Genomic DNA, 22,192 nt, shown 5'->3' with positions numbered 1-22,192 from the left:
CAAGGGAGCACGCCTGGAGAAGGAGCTTTTCGGTGAGCTGAGCGGGGAGGAGGGAGGGAAAGAGCACTGTTGCTTTAAAGGTATACTTAAGGTACTTGCCCTGTGCCTGGGTTTTTTTCCATTTAACAGTTTGCAGCCTTTTCCTTCCGCTCCTTGTTTTGAGGCAGAATAGATTTGAGCAAGTGAGGAGGACTTGGATTGCAGGGGATTCACCATTAGCTGTGTAAAAGCGCTCCTCCTTGCAGCCTGAGTGATAAGCAGCCACCAGCAGCAATAGAATGGAGCACAAAAAAGGGGTAGGGGCACTAGGACCCAGACAATGCTCGAATCTATCCTGCCTGAAAACAAGCTGCTCCCTCCCAGCGGATCAGCTGAGACGCGGGGATTTGCGAAGTTTTCCCCTCTCCCTCATCCCCAGCCTTTTTTCTTTAACTTCCTGGTTTTCACTGCATGGCTCAGAGCTCGAGGTTGGTTTTATTTTGCTGCTGGTTGCTTAAATTTTATCTTTCCTGACGTCCCTCTGCAGCCTCATTGCTCTGTTTAGAGAGCTCACGGACCTTTGCTAGCATCTGTCCCTCCTCCCGTGTAAGCGGCTGCTGCCCGCTTTGCTGCCATGGCTCTCCTTCCCTCCCTCCTCCCCGGCTCCAGGTCGCTTTAAAGCAAGCAAAGCAAGAGCGGGACAGAAGCCCTGCAAGCGGCTCCCGCTTTGCTTGACTGACGACAGCCATGGCTCCGATCCGTGCATTCGCTCCTTAACACGCACAGGCATTTTCCTTTACTTTCTAGGAGCAAAAAAGTGCGTGTTTTGGAGCGAAAACTACGGTACATATCCATGGAGGAATTTCAGAGCTATGGCAACTCCAAGAGATGGCTATTCACCTTCTACTTGAAGACCCCCAGCAAGAAGGAGCCCACCACTACCTTTCTAAATAATTGAACTGCTCTTATGATTAAGAATTCTCTCCTAAAGTTCAACAGAAAAAAATTTAGAGTCTTAATTCTCAAAATGGCACCTTATGTACAAAAGGATAATTCAAAGATGATAAACAAAGAAGAATGAGTTACCACATTTTTTGTTGCTTTGTTGTTATTGGGTTTTCCAGCCGAAACGCCAGATGTGTTCCCTATTGGTTTTTCTGTAGGAAGTGGAGGAGGGCTCTCTGGAACTTCATTTAAAGCTGAAAAAATATCGCCATAAACATCATACAGATACACTAAAAATCAGTGGATTTGATCGATCAAACGGAATCGCAACATCTCTTTAAAAAGAAAGATCCTTCATCCTGGCCGGGGGGGTTCACCATTTCAAGAAATGACACGTGAGCGCCACAACAAAACCAATGGCCCATGTACAAAAAGGTATGGACCTCTTCACTAGGGATACGGACGCACTGGTGAGGATACATTATGTCAGACTTTCCAACAGATGCTGGAGTGGGTCATAGAGATACTACTCCACACCTCCCATTTCAGAACTATAAAGACTGTGTCTTTCACAAATGAACTGCCTGTTTCCTCTTGCTATCAGAGCACGGCCGTTTTCTTGGGCCAGAGCACAGTAACGAGGATGGTGCTGTGGGTTAAACCACAGAACCTAGGGCTTCCAATCAGAAGGTCGGTGGTTCGAATCCCCATGACGGGGTGAGCTCCCGTTGCTCGGTCCCAGCTCCTGCCAACCTAGCAGTTCAAAAGCACGACAAAGTGCAAGTAGATAAATAGATACCGCTCCAGCAAGAAGGTAAACGGCATTTCCGTGCACTGCTCTGGTTTGCCAGAAGCGGCTTAGTCATGCTGGCCACATGACCCGGAAGCTGTACACCGGCTCCCTCGGCCAATAAAGCGAGATGAGCGCCGCAACCCCAGAGTCGTCTGCGACTGGACCCAATGGTCAGGGGTCCCTTTACCTTTACCTTTACCTTTAAGAGGGGCATAAAGCTATAGCAAGAAATGTACAGTGGTGCCTCGCAAGACGAAATTAATTCGTTCCGCAAGTCTTTTCTTCTTGCGAGTTTTTCGTCTTGCGAAGCACGGTTTCCCATAGGAATGCATTGAAAATCAATCAATGCGTTCCTATGGAGACCGTCCGGGGACAGAGGGGAAGCGCCGTGCGCCTTCCCCTCTGTCCCCGGACCTGTTTTAAAGCAAGGGAAGGGGCAGCGGGGAGAATCACTTCTCCCCGTTGCCGCCCCTTGGTTCAAAAGGCGTCCGGGTAGAGAGGGGAAGGCGCGCGCACCTTCCCCTCTGTCCCCTCTTTTGAAGCAAGGGGCAGAGGGGAGAAGATCGCTTCTCTCCGTTGCCGCCCCTTGGTTCAAAAGGGGTCCGGGGACAGAGGGGAAGACGCGCGGCGCTTCCCCGGTATCCCCGGAGCATGCGGGGCAAGCTTCGTTTTGCGAAGCAAGCCCATAGGGAAATGCGTCTTGTGAAGCAGCTAAGAAAACGAAAAACTCCTTCGTCTAGCGAGTTTTTCGTCTTCTGAGGCATTCGTCTTGCGGGGTACCACTGTATATCATCAAGATCTGAAGGGACAAATATATAGGATGATTTTTTTCCCCTTATGGAAAAAAGGAAAATGTAACCACAAACATAACTGGCACATGGTCAAATATTCCACTTTCAAACTTTGGTTGTATGCTACAAAATATATGCTGTGACTTTGAACTCTTCGGATAAAGAGCAAGGGTACACACCTGACAAATAAAAATAAAATACTCAGTATTCATAGTGTTGTTCAGTCAACCTGAACTTTAAAAAAGAATGCAGTTTTGTTTAAATGTTACTCTAAAGACCCTAGAAATGGAGGTATCGTTCTAATGAAGGCAGATGTGCATGTTGCTAAGCAACAGCTCACTGCATGGAATGAACTCTAAGACAGAATAGGTATGTTTTAAGGTATCTCTACCCAGAAGCCTTTCACTGTTCCGTCATTATGAGAAAGCTTTTGCTAAATCTTTACACCAGTGCACTAAGGAATAAAGGAGACGCACAGCTCTTAGTAAGCTGCTTTTTGTCAGGCCAGACTATTTGTCCTCCTGACCCAGAACTGTCTACTTTGACAATCAGTGGCTCTCAAAGGTCTCAGCAGAGGTCTTTCCTGTAAACTTAAACTGGAGATGCCAAAGATTGAACCTACGACCTTTTGCATACAAAGCTTGCGCTCTGTGACTGAGCAATGATCTCTCCATGTGTTAGAAAACTAGCATTGTGCAATGAGCTGTGCAAGAAGTCTCAGCATATGCCAGTGGTGTACAATGGATCCCTAAATTAAACCACTGCATAATACAGCCGAAAAATGTTAAGCGCTGGGGGTGGCATCCAATGTCATGTCAGCATATTTCCACTTCTGCAGCAGAGTCCTTTCTCTCTTCCACCCGCAATCCTTCTGTGCCCAACTCAAATTTGCTCTGGATGGTCCCCCCCACCAACCCTCCAGAGCAGATTTTTTTAGGAGACACAGGGGCCTGTAGGGGAAGAGAAAATCTGTTCTGCTCACAGACAAATATAATTGGATTTCACCCTTGGATGTTACCTTTTGTTGGTTTAGCTGGGATTCGGATCACAGTGGGTTTGCGCACAACAGCTGGTTGAACTGCCGGTTCTTTTGCAGGCTCTTGTTTGGAGGGCAAAGTGACAACATCTAAGGAAAAAACACAAAATTCAGCAGGTTATTTTGCTCCGGTTCCAGAGAAAATGCCATAAACTTCATTCATTCATTCATTGCTGAAAGGATAAATCTGTGTGCCTGAAATGGGGGGTGGGGGTGGGGGAAAATACCCTTACTGTACATTAATTCTCGACTGTGAAGACATGCAGAGGTTTTTGTATGGGGGGGGATTTACCCCTGAAGACAATCCTACCCTTTGTTCCTGAATGTCTGCTGAAGGTCACCTATGCCCCCCCCCCCATTTGAACTAAATCTATGTTGCTGTATCAAATGATTCTGTGGGAAAAACTAATTGATTTACTTTTGTCATTTCCATTTCCAGAATTGAATTAGTACAAAAACTGGCTTGTAAACAACTGCAAATACAGTGGTACCTCGGGTTACATACGCTTCAGGTTACAAACGCTTCAGGTTACAGACCCCGCTAGCCCAGAAATAGTGCTTCAGGTTAAGAACTTTGCTTCAGGATAAGAAAAGAAGTCATGCTCAGGCAGCGTGGTGGCAGCAGGAGGCCCCATTAGCTAAAGTGGTGCTTCAGGTTAAGAATAGTTTCAGGTTAAAAACGGACCTCCGGAACGAATTAAGTACTTAACCCGAGGTACCACTGTATAGCCATACCTCGGGTTACAGACGCTTCAGGTTGAGTTTTTTTGGGTTACAGACCGCCGAAACCCGGAAGTACCGGAACGGGTTACTTCCAAGTTTCGGCGGCTGCACATGTGCAGAAGCGCTAAATCGCGCTTTGTGCAGAAGTGCCAAATTGCAACCCGTGTGTGTGCAGACACGTCGCTGCAGGTTGTGAACGCTGCAGGTTGCGAACGTGCATCCTGCACGGATCGCATTTGCAACCCGAGTATCCACTGTAAAACAAAACGTTGAACACAGGAGGCTGTCTTATAGTGTGTCCAGACCAGGCCCGGGCAGGGAGGCAGGCAGCCGGATATACTTGCCCCAGGCCTCAGAGGGCTAAGTTGGCTGGGGGCTCTTGCCAGGAACCAGCTGCATTTTTGTTTTGAGTTTATAACTTTATTCTAACAAGCCTACAACCCTGCCGCCCCTGACTGGGCCTCAGACAAGCTCTGCATGGGCCTGAGTCAGACCACTAGTTCATCTTGCTCAGTACTGTCTAAAGTGACCAGCAGCAGCTTTGCAAGGTTTCAGGCAGGGTTCTGTCCCAGCTCGACCTGAAGATGCCAAGGATGGAACCTGGGGCCGCCTGTATCTAAGACAGGTGCTCTACCACTGAGCTGTGGCTCCTCCTAAGAGATATATCTCCGTGAGCGCCTTTGAGAGGAAAGGAAGCATGTACACTGAATTAATTATGAATAATATGCTCAGGGCTTCTGTCCTAAGAGGAATTTCCACTGCCCTGCCTTTCTGTTTTCCTTCTCCAATTGACACCTAACAATCCATGGCTAAGGATCATTGTGCTATCTTTACTAGCTGCCCACTAAGCTTTTGTTTATTTCTGCAAACATTGGGATTTCTCTGAACATGCTGATATCTCCTTATTTCTGGTGGGTGGTGGGTTTTATAATTAAGTGTATAATTATGCAGCTGTTGTAATTTAGATATTATATTTTAGGTGAGGGAATCATTGGGACTATTGGTTATTATGTATATATGTTAAGCTTCAATAAAGATCTTGGGGGGGGGGGAGATATCTTATTTCTCAGTGGATCCATTTTAAACTTCATTCCTGTTGGCACTTGCCATCTAAGTGTGTTGTTAGAGAGACGAATGCAGCTGCAAACAAAGGGGCTGGCAACCTACAAATACTCAGTGCTATCTTGAGCACAATCCATAAAAATGAGAAAGCAAAATGCTTAATGCACTCACTAAAGACTTCTCCAACCCAGCGATAACCACCGAAAGATCAATTCTTTTCTCTAGCAATAATCTGATTCTATTTAGGAGTGTGAATGTCACACAGGTTGGAGCTGGCTACCTTTACTAACAAAGGGTTATTACTGTATGAAGCTTTGAAAGCACTTAGTGTAAGACCAAGAAGGGGCAGTATGCAATTTTCCTAAAAAAGTATTCCCCCCCAAATGCTTTTTGCCACATTTCTATAAGATATTAGGGTGCTTCATATCTTTCCTACAGACTACAGATGTAGAATATCCTACCATCTTTCAGTGTGCTCTTTTCCTATTTTGGCACCATTATCTAGATCAGGAATGGAGAAACCTGTAGCCTTCTAGATGTTGTTGAATTACAATTCTCATGATCTCCAACCTTTGGCGGTGCTGGCTGGGGCTATTGGCAGTTTGAGCCCAGCAATATCTGGAAGACCACATGTTTGCCACCGCTGAGCCAGACATACCCCCTGCCCTCTGCATAGCAACAAGCAGAAAGAATAACCCCACAGTATTATAATTATTATTATATCGCGATATAAGCTTTTCACAACTATGGCGCCCAAGACTTCTAGTCACCATCTCTCTGCAAAATATATGCTGACTACGATGAGAGAAGGTGCATATGGCTTTTCTCCTTCAGTACACTGCTCTGCGATGCATGTTTCATTTCCCTAATCTGATTTTATTTAATCTGATTTTAAAGTACAGTGATACAAAAAACAAAAAGCACCATTAGACTCAAGGTACGGGTTTCAAATATATACAAAAAACCATCAACAGTTCATTTCCTGCTGTAATCTGCCAAGGCCTCATTAAGGCAATAAGGAAAGGAAGTTGTAGTACATCAAAATTCCATCTACTTATTCACTGCACAGGACATAATAAGAACACACAATCCTTAAACATCATTAATACAGACTCATTTGTGACAACTATACCCTATTACCAGCGCAGATTTACAACCCACACAAGTGAAAGCATTTAGTAGTAAATGAGGCAAGAAGCTAAAATAGCCTCCCCCCCTTCAGTTTTGAAAACACATTCTCTGCATGAAGTCTACACAATATTATTGGAGGGGGGGACCATATGGCCCCTATAAAGTATTTGGGAAACTATGAGCAAGATCCTATTGCAGCATCTGATGTGCAAATGGAATGTGTCCCCCCCCCCTGCACCCCTAAAATCTGCTGCAGAGTATTAGGGGACCCTCTAAAGCAGGTTGGGAGGTGGGGAAAGTTATCGTTTGCTGGCGTGACACTGGATCTTGTCCTATATATTTCTTCAAATAAGAAAGAGTGCCACTTCCCAATAAACAATTGGAAGTGCATATTATTATTATTATTATTATTATTATTATTATTATTATTATTTGGAAGGTACATATTACTGCTGCTGCTACTACTATTGTTTACTTGATTTATTAGTCATTTACTACAAAAAGGTCTCTAAGTGACTAACTTTAAGCTGCTGATTGTTCCTTCGCAGCCACATCCTTACCCATCCCATACCTGATGTCAAGCGTGATATAGGTGAGCGTGGTTTGGGAAAACAGACTGGTGGGCCAAATCAGGACTCTGGGCTGTGGATTGGTGGTTCTCCACCACTGCTGTAATGGGAAGAAGCAGCACATTCCATTCTGAGCCCTGGCCGTTTTTCTGTTTTTATTTTGCAGCTGACACTCAACATTCAATGGCTTCTGAGCATGCTCAGCCTTCATTGGGCTGTGTTTGGGTTTGTTTGTTTTTTGCTTTTGCCACCATAGGGTTTGGGGTTTTGTTATTAACTGCGGAACTCTCCTGTACTGCATATCTCACTAGGCACATTTAGATACCCACTGGGGAAAAGGTAGGGGTCTTCTCCCCCTATCTCTTATATTTCACCTTTCATTGAACCTTTCAGCAGCATTTAGATTTTTGTATGAGCCAGAAAGCAGTAATTTCACGCATAAAAATTCACAAAACACCGAATATAAAAATTATGAAACATATCAACCGTGTTGGAGGGATCACTACTGTTGCCATGTGATGATAGTGAACTCTCAAAAGAGCAACATGCAATGGCACTTTTATACTTAACACAAATGTATCCTCATGCAAAGAAATACCTGCAAATCTTGTGCTATAAATCTATAGAGGCTAAATGCTAGATAAACTAATGTCTCATTAAAGATTCTAACTACAATTGTGTGTGTGTGTGTGTGTGTGTGTGTGTGTGTGTCTGTAAAATCTACTCAAAATGTCACAATCATTCTTACAAGCAAGGGTAAGTTTAATTGGGCACTCCCAATACACATATATGCTATTTATTCAGTGTATTTACCAACTCACACTCTAAACATCTTTGAACACCAGCTCCCAGTCCCAAGGCAAAATTCTCACTTGGTATCGGGTCTCAAGCTTTCTTTCAGTACAATTTATATATAGCCACTACATAAATGTACATTACTAGGTAAAGGTAAAGGTACCCCTGCCCGAACGGGCCAGTCTTGACAGACTCTGGGGTTGTGCGCCCATCTCACTCAAGAGACCAGGGGCCAGCGCTGTCCGGAGACACTTCCGGGTCACGTGGCCAGCGTGACATCGCTGCTCTGGCGAGCCAGAGCCGCACACGGAAACGCCGTTTACCTTCCCGCTGGTAAGCGGTCCCTATTTATCTACTTGCACCCGGAGGTGCTTTCGAACTGCTAGGTTGGCAGGCGCTGGGACCGAGCAGCGGGAGCGCACCCCGCCGCAAGGATTGGAACCGCCGACCTTTCGATTGGCAAGTCCTAGGCGCTGAGGCTTTAACCCACAGCGCCACCTGCGTCCCAAAAAATGTACATTACTACATAAATGTAATTCTTGAAACCATCAATCATGGATCAGTTGTTATGCCAATGTTCCAATGTTTTTTGAAATCTATTCCTATAACCAAGAGCACTGCTGCCAGGAGCCACATAAATACAAGATTATATTGAATAACATCATATAAAATTTAAGAAGACAGGAATAAAAATAGAGAAAAAGAACAGAAATACTCTTTTCTGCATTTAAAAATTAGAACAAGAATGATTTAGGGAATTGTAAAGCAAAATTATTTTAAACATATACTAAAGGTACAAGTCCATATCTACATTGCCTGAGATGAAGCTGAAATACATTAGGAGAATATTATTTTACTGGTAATGTTTCAGTTCCACTACCCTAAAAGCCTGCAAGCTTATGGAACCAAACTTTAATTCCAGATTCTAGGCAGACACACTCACCTGTAAACAGCTCAAATGAATGAATTTTGACCTTGATTTGATAGGTTTCCCAAACATACCAATGTTGAGATAAAAACAGGCATGCATATTCAGAATTGTAATCATTCTTATAGGAAATCCTTCCCTCTTCTTAAATCTTACCGGATTCTGACGGCGTAAGTTCCTGAGGAGTCCCGGCTGAGTTAGAGGGTAAAACATCATCATCAAAGCTAATGAGATCTCCTTCCGCAGGTGGCTTGCCCTGCCCTGGAGGTGCTGAGAGGCTGCTTGCAGGGGGCTCTGCCAGGGATCGAAAGGCATTAGACTGGGCAGCTACAGAGAGCCTAGGAGTAGCACTTATTGGCTTTAGTGGGAGCATAGGAAGAGCAGGACTTTCAAAAGAAACCGACTTCTTGGGAACAAGCGGCCGAGGAGCAGGAATGGGAGATTTTCTCTGTCCATTACTATTTTCTGAAGCTGTCTGGCTTGTTGAACTAAGCAGTCCATTGCTACTGCTTTTTACAATGCCTGATTTTGGTTTCTTTGGCAATTCAGGCTTGGTTATGTTGCTCCCAGCTTCCTGAGGTTGGGGTTGCCTTTCCTGGGAAATGACCTTTAGTTTGCTTTCTGTCCACGAATCCCACTCACCTGAAGCTCTGTTGGCCACTGGCTTTGGTGCCACCACAGGTTTTTTTGAACTTATTATGGGTTTGGGGCCTAAGGAGCGTGGAGATATTTCTGGCTTCTTTGTTTCGGTGTTTGCTTGCAATTCAAAAGCTTTAATCCGAGATAGTATGCTACTTTGGCTCTTATCTTTATCCATACTGTCCATATGAGTATCCCAAAGGCTGTCATCTAGTAAGGACAGCAGCTGAATTGCCGGTGTGTCCTTTTCAGTCCTTGGCTGGCTTGCTTCTTCCTGATTGTCTTGTGTGTTGCTTTGAGTATCTCTAACAACAGGTTTCAGATTGCCTTTTGATCTTGGTTTTGGAACAGGACATATTACAGCATTAGGCTTCTCCTGACATGCCTGCTCCTCTTCCAACACAACTAGAAGTTCCTCATTTTTGGAAGGATTGCTGATCAGCAGAGATGATGAAGGTCTAGGTGGCTTTCGAGGAATTGGTACAGCTGCAAAACAAAACGGTACCTCCAATTCATTGAACAAATTTTAGAGGGGGAAAAGATTGCAAACACCATCTAAAAAGAGGCATTCTTTATTTTCCTCACATAGAAGGGTATTCTTTCAAGAAAATGCCTAACGCAACACAGACATACAAACAAAGAAATAGGTTTCTTCCTTCAGAACAATAGTTTTCCACCTATATGCAAATTTAATCTAGCAACTAATAAATTCATATTAACCAGCTAACCTTTCTTTTGTTGCGTGGCATCCCTAATTCTGCTACATCTTAACTAATCACATTTATTTATGTCCCTCCCCCCCCCCCGTGATGCCATTAATTCGCTTTTGTGAGCAGTGGTTTGGCTCTTGTTGGCGCATGTTCACATGCAAGTCATTTTTGTGAATGGGCTCCAGTTGTGAAAACTCAACCACAGCAATGCAACACACTCATATAAAACAGTACAAGAGAGATGCTGCGTTGGTCTGAGCTGGATCTCCAACAACTCTTTAGGGAACACTTCATAATCGGATTTGCCTCATACAGCTGAACCCATGCAGCTGCTTTTAAATGTAATTCAGCTACAATTAAGAGTTATATACCTGGAGTGCTTTCGCATTCACAGAGACCATGCAGATTACTTTTCACATTTGTTCCTGGCAAGTTGCTGATTATCTCTTCTGGAAAGTCAGTCTGTGTTGAAGTGGTGCATCTAGCATTAACAGCACTGGCAGCATTATTGTTGCTAGGAGTGTTGACTTGCACTCGACTGATCTCTTTGATTACCTGCTCATAGGAAGGGGGCTGCAAAAGAAACACATGCAAATTCCACATGGCATGGTTTTGTTTCGCAAATGGAGCATTTCTGCATGCATACAAATCTGTCCCATGCCCCAAGCGCTGAAGATAATTATTAATTATGATATTGAAGTCATATCACCATATTGTAGTCACCAACATTAAAAACAGCCTAGAGGGAAACCCTCAACTTCCTCACCTCAGCTGAAACAAGATCATTTGTTCTCCAAGGGGCCTGGGTGTGAGACGACTGAAAACCTAGCCCTTGCTGAGGGACATGATTTCCACCAGGAAACCAGGAGGATGGTCCAAGCGGCTCAGCTGCAACTATTGTGATTTCAGGGCGCCTGAAAAAGGTAAAAAAGAAAGATTAAACCAATGGCTATTGATGTAATTTGGAAATGTATTTTATGTAGATCTTCAGACCAAGCACAGGACCCCTCTGAGCACACAGTCTATCAAATAACAGTTTCCTAAGGTAAAGGTAAAGGGACCCCTGACAGTTAATTCCAGTCGCGGACGACTCTGGGGCTGTGGCACTCATCTCGCTTTACTGGCCGAGGGAGCCGGCGTACAGCTTCTGGGTCATGTGGCCAGCATGACTAAGCTGCTTCTGGCAAACCAGAGCAGCACACGGAAACGCTGTTTACCTTCCCGCTGGAGCGGTACCTATTTATCTACTTGCACTTTGATGTGCTTTCGAACTGCTAGGTGGGCAGGAAAGAGTTTCCTACTTTCTGCAAATAACCAAGAACTCCACAGATATCAACAGAGTCCTCGAATCTTTGCCCTCTGTCATTTTGATTACCATACATTTTGATGTGTCCACCCATGAAAGACCATAAGAATTCTAAAAGCAAATTATCTGGGGTTAAGGACATCTGTTGCTATAGTACTTAGAGAACTATTTTGTGGCTACGGCAACGATACATCTAGACACTACCAAAAAAGAGCCTACAGAAGGTGATTCCAGTACTTCTTTTCACACACTGGCCTTATTGCATGCACCCGAACCCCTGCAATATACAGAATATTTATCTCCTAATAAACCACCCATGCTAATATTAAGCATTTGCATTTCAAATTATGTATTTCATACTTAAGAAGTGTAACAGAGTCTACAGGATGAAAACAGACAGCATCACATAATGGTATTAACAGGTTAAAGAACACAGGAATTACTTTGCACTACAGCTTAAAATATTATCACTAGAAAAATAATTTATTATGAATATTACAAAATTATTGTTCTTTAAAATATTGGTTGACTGATAGTAAGTCCTCCTATGAACTCAAATGTAAAAAACAAACAAAAATAAAAAACACCTGCACTTGCTATAAAAGCTAAGGCAACAATCAAACAGCTCAAGTTTTACAACAAAAAGTTTTTATGTTGTGACATTCGGATAAGTAAACAGGAGGAAAGTAGTAAGTGAAGAGAAAAGGAAAGGAAAAGAGGAAAATGTGAGAAGTCAAGGGAATACAAAACGAACACATGTAAATGTAGATTATTTGTCCCTTAGCACACTTTTGTACTTGCAGATGAGAAAGATGGATAAAAAGATGATTGTCCACAACCTTTTAAAATCATGTTTGCCAAGTGGCAGGTTTAGGAACAGGTGAGGTTCTTCCTGGTTAATTCCATGTCATTAATCTGGAACAAAAGGTTGTAGAAGCATGCATCAGAAGCAGCCAACACAATCTGAGCAGTGTGGGGAGTTCCAAAGGAACAGCATAGGAAACAGGGCCAACTCTTTTCACACTGAGGCATACTTTCAGTTAATTCAGTCCAGTGCATACTCTACTGGAAGAGTAACAGGCTTTAAAATAATTTTTACAAGGCAAATGTGTTTGTGAGAGAGATAAAGAAACACGAGCACAGATTAGAGAGAAAGAGAGACCAGTTGACAACAAAAGCAGGATTAGACACACATTCTCAAACACATTTTATTACCAGGAGAACTGAATGAAATATCAATTATCACATCCTACCTTCTCTCTCTTTGCTGTTCACTGTGGCCAGATGTCCGAGAAGCTAGTTTGAAAAGACGTCAACAGTTAATTTGGTCTAGTACAGGCATAACATTTATATTTCAATACCCATATTCTTGCCAAATTACAGGGGGGAAACTGATTGTAGTGAAATTTGTTTATCAGTAAAATCATTCACAGGGATTGTTAAATTCAACATAAAATAAGTTTGTTAAGGCTAGCCCCTGAATGGCATCTCGACTGAAATTAAAAGAATTTTCCCAAAGCACATCTCATGGTTTGGAGGACAACATAAAAATGTTAAATCCGAAACTGGTTTTGTAACGCGGTATTAAAAGACAAGGCTGCACGCTTGAACAACAAGGTTATGAAAAAATACAGAGGCAACGCTCCAGTCCAGTGCGCATACAGATCTCTTGAGCTTGTCAGGAAGCCAGATTAATTTCCAAGAGAGAGAGAGAGAAAATCTTTAATTGCAAAAGTATGTGTGCCCAGAACTGCTTTCCATCATTTAAATTATTGAGAGAACGCTTTAAGTGGAGGGTATCTGTATGAAATTCACAATTCCCCCTTGGAAATCACAGAATTTGGGGTGCTTACATTTTAATCCAGACTTCTAAATTTAAAAAGAGTGTGTGTTGTTCTGTACACTCGTCCCACTCTTCAGAAGTTTCTCCTAATACTCTTCTTCTCAAAAGACAGAGAGGGAGCACTGCAATTACTGCAGCTCCATTATATATCAGGCACTATCACGATTATTGAACAAAGTTAATGATAGTTATGTTTTTAATGCATTTTTATTAAGTAAAACGATCCCACTACAGCAGGTACAATATAGTACCATGCAGATGTTTTGGACTACAACTTCCATCATGGCCAATGGTGAGGATGCTGAGAGCTGTACGTAGTACAAGCATCTCTGCACTATAGCCTCACCTCAACCTATTTTTATTAGCATTATTTTAACCATACTTGAATGCATCCTTTTACATAGGTCTTGTATTATTTATATAACAAAGAATTAACCAGGAGGATGCTTCTGCAGCAGTGGAATTTAAGAGAGGAAGTTTGGTCTTCTCGTGCAGAAGCAAGCTACCCTAATTACGCCACTGCAGATGGATCAGCAAAAATCAGCAAAGCAGCAGCTGGGAAAGCACAGTGCAGACATACCTCTTCCACGGGGCATATTTGATGTGCACTATTCATGAGTGCTGAAGGGAAAAAAGAAGGGGTTACAGCAGAGGAAAGAAAGAATAAACCATGCTAGTAGTAAAGATCCACTGGGTTTCTATTGTTAGTCACACAAAGACGTCACTGTAGTATTCCCCCAGCCTCCAAGGAACACTCCAGCAATCATTTGCCAATTTTAAAATTTAGAAATATATATATGGCTTCTTTCTCTACCTCAAAAGAAATCAGCACCTTCCTATTTGGTTTAACAGTAGAATTCATCAGGTTCAACTGACCTTGCTTTGGAGTTCCCAGGAATAAAAAAAGTTAACTAATATGAGTCAAAATTGCTGTGCTTGATTCTGCTATTCAGAAGAATGGCAACAGGCCACTGGAGATAAAAGGATTGTTTCAAGCAGGTACCAGCAACAGATCCTTAGGTCCTTCTCTTATTGACCTTTTGTCTCATAGAAGCATTTCTGGATTTAGATCCTTTTATGCCGCCCTTTAACTTTATACTCACTGACCAATGGGACTATGTGATGCTTGATGTGACACTGTATATCGCCCATTCTAGGAGCCTGTTGACTTATAAAGCACTGATCTGGCTGCCAGTGAGCTACTGGGCCCAAGTCAAGGTGTTAGCATATAAAACCCTGAATGACTTGGGGCCCAAAGAGTACCTCCCCCAGTATCAATCATCTTGGACCCAATGAGCAGCAGAAAGGCCTTGTTGGAGGCACTGCCCAGTTGACACTGACTCATGGCAAGCCCTCTGGTGGTTCCCCATTTGCAGAATACCATCTCTAGTGAGGTGCTTCTGTCGCCATCATTATTAACTTTGAGGATGTATTTGAAACCATTTCTGTTTACCCAGGCATTAGGTGGCTAAAATATACTGGTCCTCACAACCCAAATATCACTGGACGGGGCAATTTTTTTAGCTGTACAGTGGTACACCTCTGGATGCGAACGGGATCCATTCCAGAGCCCCATTCACATCCTGAGCAGAACGCAACCCGCGTCTGCGCTGGTCGCAATTCACCGCTTCTGTGCATGCGTGTGACATCATTTTGAGAGTGCATTCCGTTACTTCCGGGTTGCTGCGGAGCGTAACCTGAAAACGCTCAACCTGAAGCGACTTTAACCCAAGGTATGACTGTAACCATTTTTAGAATGCTTTAACTACCTTGTAATTTTGTTTTGTTTTTGTTTTAAGTTGTGGATCTGTTTTCTGAGCTCCTTTGGCAGGAAGGGTGGGATATGAATTCAAATAAATAATAAATACCTGAGCAGGTACTTTGCAATTTTTCCTGGATTCAAACCTTCTCAAATCAATACTGAATCTGCTCCCAGAAAACTGGGTCGAGACACATACTTTATAACAAGCCAAACCACATCTTAGCTTAAAGCAAGACAGTATAGTCTTTAATTTCTATTGGATATGGATTAAGTCGTGTATAAGCAAGTGGCATCTAAGTACAGTGGTGCCTCGCTAGACGAAATTAATCCGTTCCGCGATTCTCTTCGTCTAGCGGTTTTTTCGTCTTGCGAAGCAAGCCCATTGACAGCTTAGCGGATTAGTGCTAGAGCTGTCAAGCGACTTCCAGCGATCAGCTGTTAAGCGGCTTATCAGCGGAACAGCTGATAAGCGGCTTAGCGGCTTAGGAAAAGGGCAAAAAAAGCAAAAAAAAACCGCTGGGGGACGCAAGATTTTTTCGTCTTGTGAAGCAACCCCATAGGGAAATTCGTTTTGCGAAGCGCCTCCAAAACAGAAAAACCCTTTCGTCTAGCGGGTTTTTCGTCTTGCGAGGCGTTCGTCTTGCGGGGCACCACTGTATTACTAATATCAGTTGCTACTGAAGGGCAGTTCATAATATTATCCATGGGAAAAAGAATTTGATGCATGATAAAAGGAATGTGAAACATTTTTTGCAGGACAATTTATTCAATATTCAGGACAGGAATCCTGTAGCAAACATAGGTTTTTTCATACCAAATTTTCTTAATATGTTATTTCGATACCTAATTTTATGAAACTGTATTTAGTTCACCTAAAAAGGTAAAGGTAAAGGTAAAGGACCCCTGACAGTTAAGTCCAGTCGCATGCGACTCTGGGGTTGCAGCGCTCATCTCGCTTTACAGGCCGAGGGACAGTTTTTTCCGGGTTATGTGGCCAGCATGACTAAGCCGCTTCTGGCACAATGGAACACTGAAACCAGAGCAGTGCACAGAAACACCGTTTACCTTTCTGCCGGAGCGGTACCTATTTATCTACTTGCACTTTTTGGTGAGCTTTCAAACTGCTAGGTTGGCAGGAGCTGGGACTGAGCAACGGGAGCTCACCCCGTCACAGGGATTCGAACCGCTGACCTTCTGATCGGCAAGCCCAAGTGGCTCAGTGGTTTAGATCTACAGGTGACCAAAAACTATAGGGACCAAAAACTAGAGTAACTCTTGGACACAGACAAAAAAAAAGTTTGGAAAAAGTTGTTTTTATATGGAATCAGTCATGGGGAATACATTTGTGATACATGCAAAATATGGTTAGTACAAGACAAAACAAACGAAACAAGGGAAGTAATTCCTGGTAAGCATTAACTCCAGCTAGTTAGAGAGAATGAAGTACTGATATAAAGAACGGGAGAGTTCAGAATTGTTGATTGAAAAGGGAGAAAGAAAGTGGGATAGTTTCATTTCAAACTTGGCCAGACTTGGGTTAGCCTGCAGTTCATTCATCAAAGTAGGGTGTGATCCCATCCCACATACCAAAGATGGCACAGGCCGTATTTCAATCTTCTAGGCCAGAGCTGCTTCATCTTTACTCATGCCAGAGTACTATTCGTACAGCTGGGAGAGGTGGCAGGCAGGCACTTAGAGAACTTCCTTCCTTCCTTCCTTGAAAGGAGTTGAAAGGAGAGGAAGCTCTCTTTGGAAGAACCTTCTTTTCCCAACTTCACAAACAGGTCTAGCCTGTATGTGAGTGACTTTTTGAAATACTGATGTAACAGTGCTCCTGACGTAGTTCTACATCAGACTCCCCCAACCTCGGCCCTCCAGATGTTTTTGGTCTACAACTCCCATGATCCCTAGCTAGCAGGACCAGTGGTCAGGGATGATGGCAAGGGCCGGGTTTGAGGAAGCCTGTTCTACATCGTCTGAAAAGTAGGAGTATAGTTTTATGCCAAGCCAAAACGAAGTGGAGCAGCATTGCTCCCACTTTCTGTCGTCCATTGGTGAGAAGAATAGAAAATGGCCTTTAATGCAGCTGCTTAGGATGGGGAGAGAAAGTAAGGACTTTCCATTAGCTTGTCTAGACAAGCTACCACCCAACCCTTGCGTTCTTGGACTCCCAAGAGCAGCCAACCATTCTGCTTAGCAGGGAGGGACAGATCTTTCCTTTCAACCATTTTAACTTAGCAGCCTGTGCTCCTTTAAGCTTCTCACAGGCACAATGGTGAGCCATGGTGGGTAAATAATGTGAGACAAGATCAGTCTGGTAAACTCTTATGTTCTTATGAGCCCTGAACTTGTACACTCCCCCTTTCTCCTCCCTCTCTAGCGCAGCAGTGAGGAGGAGTTTTGAAGCTTTCACTTCCAGGTCAGACTAATTGGCCGAGTCCTTTGAGTATTTATCTTAACTATGGAAGCGAGACAACTTCAAGCCACGGTGCAGTTAAAAAAAAGTTAGTTTGGCAGCTACTTCTCAACAACTACAAGACAAAACAAATGCATTTGCTATCTGCTTAATGAAGCTACAATCATTTTCGTTGTCATAAAAGTTAAGACACCTGCTCAGAAGGTGTAGAGAGCAGTCTGAAAGTATACTTACTTCTCTTGATTGCTGCTTTAATGGATGACAGGGGGCCTTGGCTTGAAAAGGAGAAGACAACAAAACAAAACAAAACATCAGTACCCATTGTCCTAAAAGGTAGAAAAACAGGGGGGAATTCTTCTACACACATCCCTAATTATCGCTACCTATAAAATTGTTCATTTTGTAGCGAACTGAAATTCTAGTTTATTTACTGCAGTAAATAAAAGTAGGGAAACCACTGTGGAATCATTGCACAATACCAAAAGAAGACCAGTCTTATCTCTTTCTGATAATTTTAACAAGTGTGGTTGATTGCAGTTCAAAGTCATTTTTTCCAGCTACAATGACATTTTCCATTTACTACTTCCTTCAAAAGCCCTCATTCCTTTAATGGAAATTTTTTAAAAAAGTATTCAATGGAAAATCTAAGAGGATTGGTGCAAGGAAAAATGGAACTATGTAGAACTATTGGAACTACCTTTCCAATAATGGGCTCCATCTCCCCTATACTGGTGTGCAAGGCTCCTTTATGAGCTCAAGCTTGCCAACACCTGTTTATAGGAGCGAAGTTCACAAACTGACCAAAACTGTCTATGGAAAGCCCCAGTAAAGATGTAGGGATTGTTCCATTGGGTACTGGAAAAGCTGTATGCATCCAATCTTAAAACCTGCTGCTTCAGGAAACCAGCATTTTAATGGGGTATGCAACAGCATGAAACAAGACATTATACTCAGGGATAAATCCTAGGAATAAAGCAGGGATTGCTCTGAGATAATGAGCACCGCTAGCCTCAGTCTCTTTACTTAATTTGGAACAGAGAGTGATTTCCCCCCATTATTACAATAACAATTACTCAACTTTTGGTGTGTCAGGTCCCCCTGACCTCACATGGAGAAGAAAGGCAATTTAAAAAATCCTTCTTTCACTGTTCTACCTCTGTACCCCTATGTGTTCTTGATGTCCTAGTCATTTCAGGACTTAAAATTAAAATTCCATATCTATCTTACAAGGATAAAAGTCCTATTTTAGGCCTGTTCAGTACTAGGTTCAGTTTTTATTTTCCTTGCTCCAAGGGGGAGAAAAGCAACTGGATCCAAAACATAATAACAGATCCCAAATACACCCTCCTTTACCTTAACCATCTTCCCCTGTACAACTGAGGCACAAGGAAAAGGTATTTTAATGTCCTTGTTCCCAGAGTGAAGAGCGACGGAGCCTGGGACAGTCAGTGCCTTCCCTTTTAAATAAACCTCAGTTTTGTATTCCAAAACGCGGGAAGAGATTTTTTTAAAAATCTCCTGCTCTAAATGTGAGCAGAAGGTCTGCCAGATCACTATTCTCTCATAGAGCAGAATGAATGGTAGAATTCTTAAGATGGGACAATGGAATGCAACACTTCAGACTGAAAGTGCAGTAGAAGAAGAAGAAGAGTTTGGATTTGATATCCCGCTTTATCACTACCCGAAGGAGTCTCAAAGCGGCTAACATTCTCCTTTCCCTTCCTCCCCCACAACAAACACTCTGTGAGGTGAGTGGGGCTGAGAGACTTCAGAGAAGTGTGACTAGCCCAAGGTCACCCAGCAGTTGCATGTGGAGGAGCGGAGACGCGAACCCAGTTCCCCAGATTGCAAGACTACCGCTCTTAACCACTACACCACACTGGCTCTCACTCAGTAGCACATTTTAAGAACGTAAGAAGAGCTCTGCTAGATCCGGCCAATGATCAATTGAGTCCAGCATTCTGCTGAAGCATGCAAGCAGAATGCAACAGCCCTCTCCCTTCCTGTGGTTTCCAGCAACTGGTATTCAGAAACATACTACCTCTGACAGTGGAGGTAGAACATTGAAAGTAGACAATGTTTTTGGATGCTCCTTTAATGAACCCCCAACTTCCTGCAAGCAGAAAAGTAGCACAACAGCCAGCAGGCTATATTACAATCAGATGTGTTTTCTTATTTTCTTACAGGATTCCCTTCCTGCCACACACCCCAAAAATTGTATTCTCACCATCGATCACAAATGGTACAGTCTGCCAGCTCCAGGCAAAAATCAGATCCTGTGATGAAGACGAAAGGATCTTCCCCCTCAACAGCAACACACACAAGCCTTGCAAACTGTAGCTGCTCATTTCCAAGCACGACCCAAGCAACAGGGGAGAAAACTATGCCAAAACATCTGTTGATGTCCACATGGTGACCGAGAGGGTTAAACAGCCCTGTGATTGATTTGAGTTGGCTTTCACAGGAGTGAGTCATTGGGTGGTTTCTTGGCCCTTTACTTCTTGCACAATTCAATCTATAACTCTAGTTAAACTTTAGTTTGCAAATAAGGGTCGTAAACATTATTTACTTTCTATATTCTATATACTTTCTGTTTCCATTGTATACCAATATTCCTGTGAGTGTATATAATTATGTATTGCCCTTCGTGAGTGTTAGCTGCAATCTATCCTGATTAGTTTAGCTTTTAAACACTAGTTCAAGCTTGAATAGTTTGTGGTTTCAGCACACTATTAAAATGCTCACATTCATCATAAGCCCTCACCCATTTCAACATCGTGCAACAATAACAGTAATCATTGGGATAAAAGCTTTACATTAGACACCATGGGTTGCACAGCAACATCACCACAATAACACAGATGTGTCTTGGAAACAATAACATCACACACACAAAAATTGTATTCCACCCAATTTGTGCGTGATAGAAAAGAAAAAACAAACAAATTATTTTTAGCAACAAAGTCCCATGCCACTATAAAATGTTGACAGATTTATGATACCATGAAGCATAGTTTTGTGCACCAGAACCCAACATGTCTTTGTCATGTGTAAAAAGGAGTTCTCTAAATGAGCTTGCAAAATCAACCAACCAGCAACCAGTTCCTCTTGTCTTTGAATTTTGTCTTTAAAGGAGACACTGTTTATGCTACAACAGACTAACCTAGCTAGCCTTCTGGAATCTGTTACCAGTGATACTTTATGATGAACCAGTATTTCAAAAAGCAAAAGTTATCTCTCCACACAGCAACTACTTGTTCCAAGTAGCTGCTGACTCAGTTGAGTTACACCCTTTATGGCATTAGAAACACAAACTTGTAAGAGTGTGACCTTTGAAGAAGATGCCTGGCTCAGAAATTCTAAATTGGTGTAATACAACCACACCTCTTCTAAACTTGCCTTTCCAGATGCAGCAACATTGCATGCAGAGCTATACTAATGAAACGCCAAACTTTGCTGTGCTGACTCTCCATGACTACGTTTCTACCATACCATGCCCCAGAAAGGAATTTTCACCAGAAAGAAAAATACCTCTAACAAAGCAAAACCCTCTTACACCCCAACTTGAAATGCAGTCATCAAAACTGTTAATGTTGACTATCTTTCCTCCACTTCCGCATACAGCAGGACAGCCAGAAATATTTAGGCTGAAGTAGCCCTATGAGTATCAGAGGCACCCGTCTGGGAGGAGGAAGGGGGCATGGCAAGATCAATATACCAACAACATGTCTCTGAACTGCATCTGATACCTACTGTGGCCATGGAAATGAAATGCCAAATTACCGTATTTTTCCATCTATAAGACATCCCTCCCCAATGTACAAGATGCCCCCTATTTTGGGGAACTCAGATTTAAGAAAATGCGGGGAGATATATCAGTGTATAAGACGCCCCCCTAATTTTTGACATTATTTTTTAGGGGGGAAACCTAGTCTTATACACAGAAAAATATGGTATGTTAATTGCATGTATCAAAATATACAAAGCAGAGGTCTCTCTTAGGCACTTAAATGTACTTTCAACGCAGCCTTTAGAAAGTAATTTTGCCTTCAGTTTCCTAAAATGTTAGCTGTGAGAGGGCCTCTATTCTATGGTGTCAGGAGGTCATCAAATAATCTGCCTTGGAAATTCGCTTCTCTTTCTGTTCCAATTTCTGCATTCCTAAATTACAGCTCTCCATTCATTTTAGCGATGCTTTTCAAACAAAACTCCAGTTATTTGAATGTCATCTGGACTAGATAATAATATACGGTACTGTATTATAAGGTAAAATACCAAGCAAGGAATCACAATTCTTTTTTGTTCTGGAAAACAACATGTATCTATAATAATATGCTGAAAGCAAACTGGAAAGAGGCTACAGTATTGTTTAGTATGCATCTTCTTAATGGAGCTGAGTGTTCTGAAAAGTATTACAAGTCACCCTTCCTGCATATTTCTTAGCTCTCAATTGCATTTTAAAAATAACATTAAATAAGATTAATAGGTACAAAGATTATCTTAAAAAAAATAATTCCCATAGATTATACAGTATTCCACAGATTATATTTAACAAAGTGATTTCTGAAAGTACACTTTTCAAAACAAAAACTTTTGGGGATTATTTAAATTTTAAGCTTTAAAAGGACTCAAATATATTTTGTTTAAAAAGCAAAAGGCAAGCAGATTCTAGTTCTAAGCTGTTTAAGAAGTACAAATCACTGGGTTGTATCCAACTGGACTGGGAGACCCTCTGGAACAAACCTGACGGGTTAGAGAAGACAC

General features: G+C 42.5%; 1 protein-coding gene and 1 long non-coding RNA gene across 9 annotated transcripts in view; one reads left to right on the top strand and one right to left on the bottom strand.

The window, feature by feature from the left end:
- The window catches only part of LOC310852560, a 215,407-nt gene that overhangs the window by 48,790 nt on the left and 144,425 nt on the right, over positions 1-22,192 (top strand). The gene's annotated exons all lie outside the window — the stretch shown is intronic.
- The window catches only part of SH3D19 (SH3 domain containing 19), a 73,072-nt gene that overhangs the window by 23,610 nt on the left and 27,270 nt on the right, over positions 1-22,192 (bottom strand). For 4 of the 7 annotated variants that reach the window (XM_083755487.1, XM_083755489.1, XM_083755490.1 and 1 more), the window contains exons 3-10: positions 17,663-17,703; positions 13,831-13,871; positions 12,661-12,703; positions 10,868-11,015; positions 10,473-10,674; positions 8,909-9,877; positions 3,527-3,634; positions 1,066-1,178 (exon numbers count right to left, since the gene is read on the bottom strand). In XM_083755487.1, coding sequence (XP_083611613.1) covers positions 1,066-1,178; positions 3,527-3,634; positions 8,909-9,877; positions 10,473-10,674; positions 10,868-11,015; positions 12,661-12,703; positions 13,831-13,846 — 1,599 coding nt within the window. In that variant the 5' untranslated portion in view covers positions 13,847-13,871; positions 17,663-17,703. The remainder of the gene's footprint in view (positions 1-1,065; positions 1,179-3,526; positions 3,635-8,908; positions 9,878-10,472; positions 10,675-10,867; positions 11,016-12,660; positions 12,704-13,830; positions 13,872-17,662; positions 17,704-22,192) is intronic. The other 3 variants (XM_083755484.1, XM_083755486.1, XM_083755485.1) reach the window with 2 other exon arrangements.

Source organism: Podarcis gaigeae (assembly GCF_964106915.1).
Source record: "Podarcis gaigeae genome assembly, chromosome: 9".
In the NCBI taxonomy this organism is placed as follows: domain Eukaryota; kingdom Metazoa; phylum Chordata; class Lepidosauria; order Squamata; family Lacertidae; genus Podarcis; species Podarcis gaigeae.
This window is presented reverse-complemented; position numbering and strand designations above follow the sequence as displayed.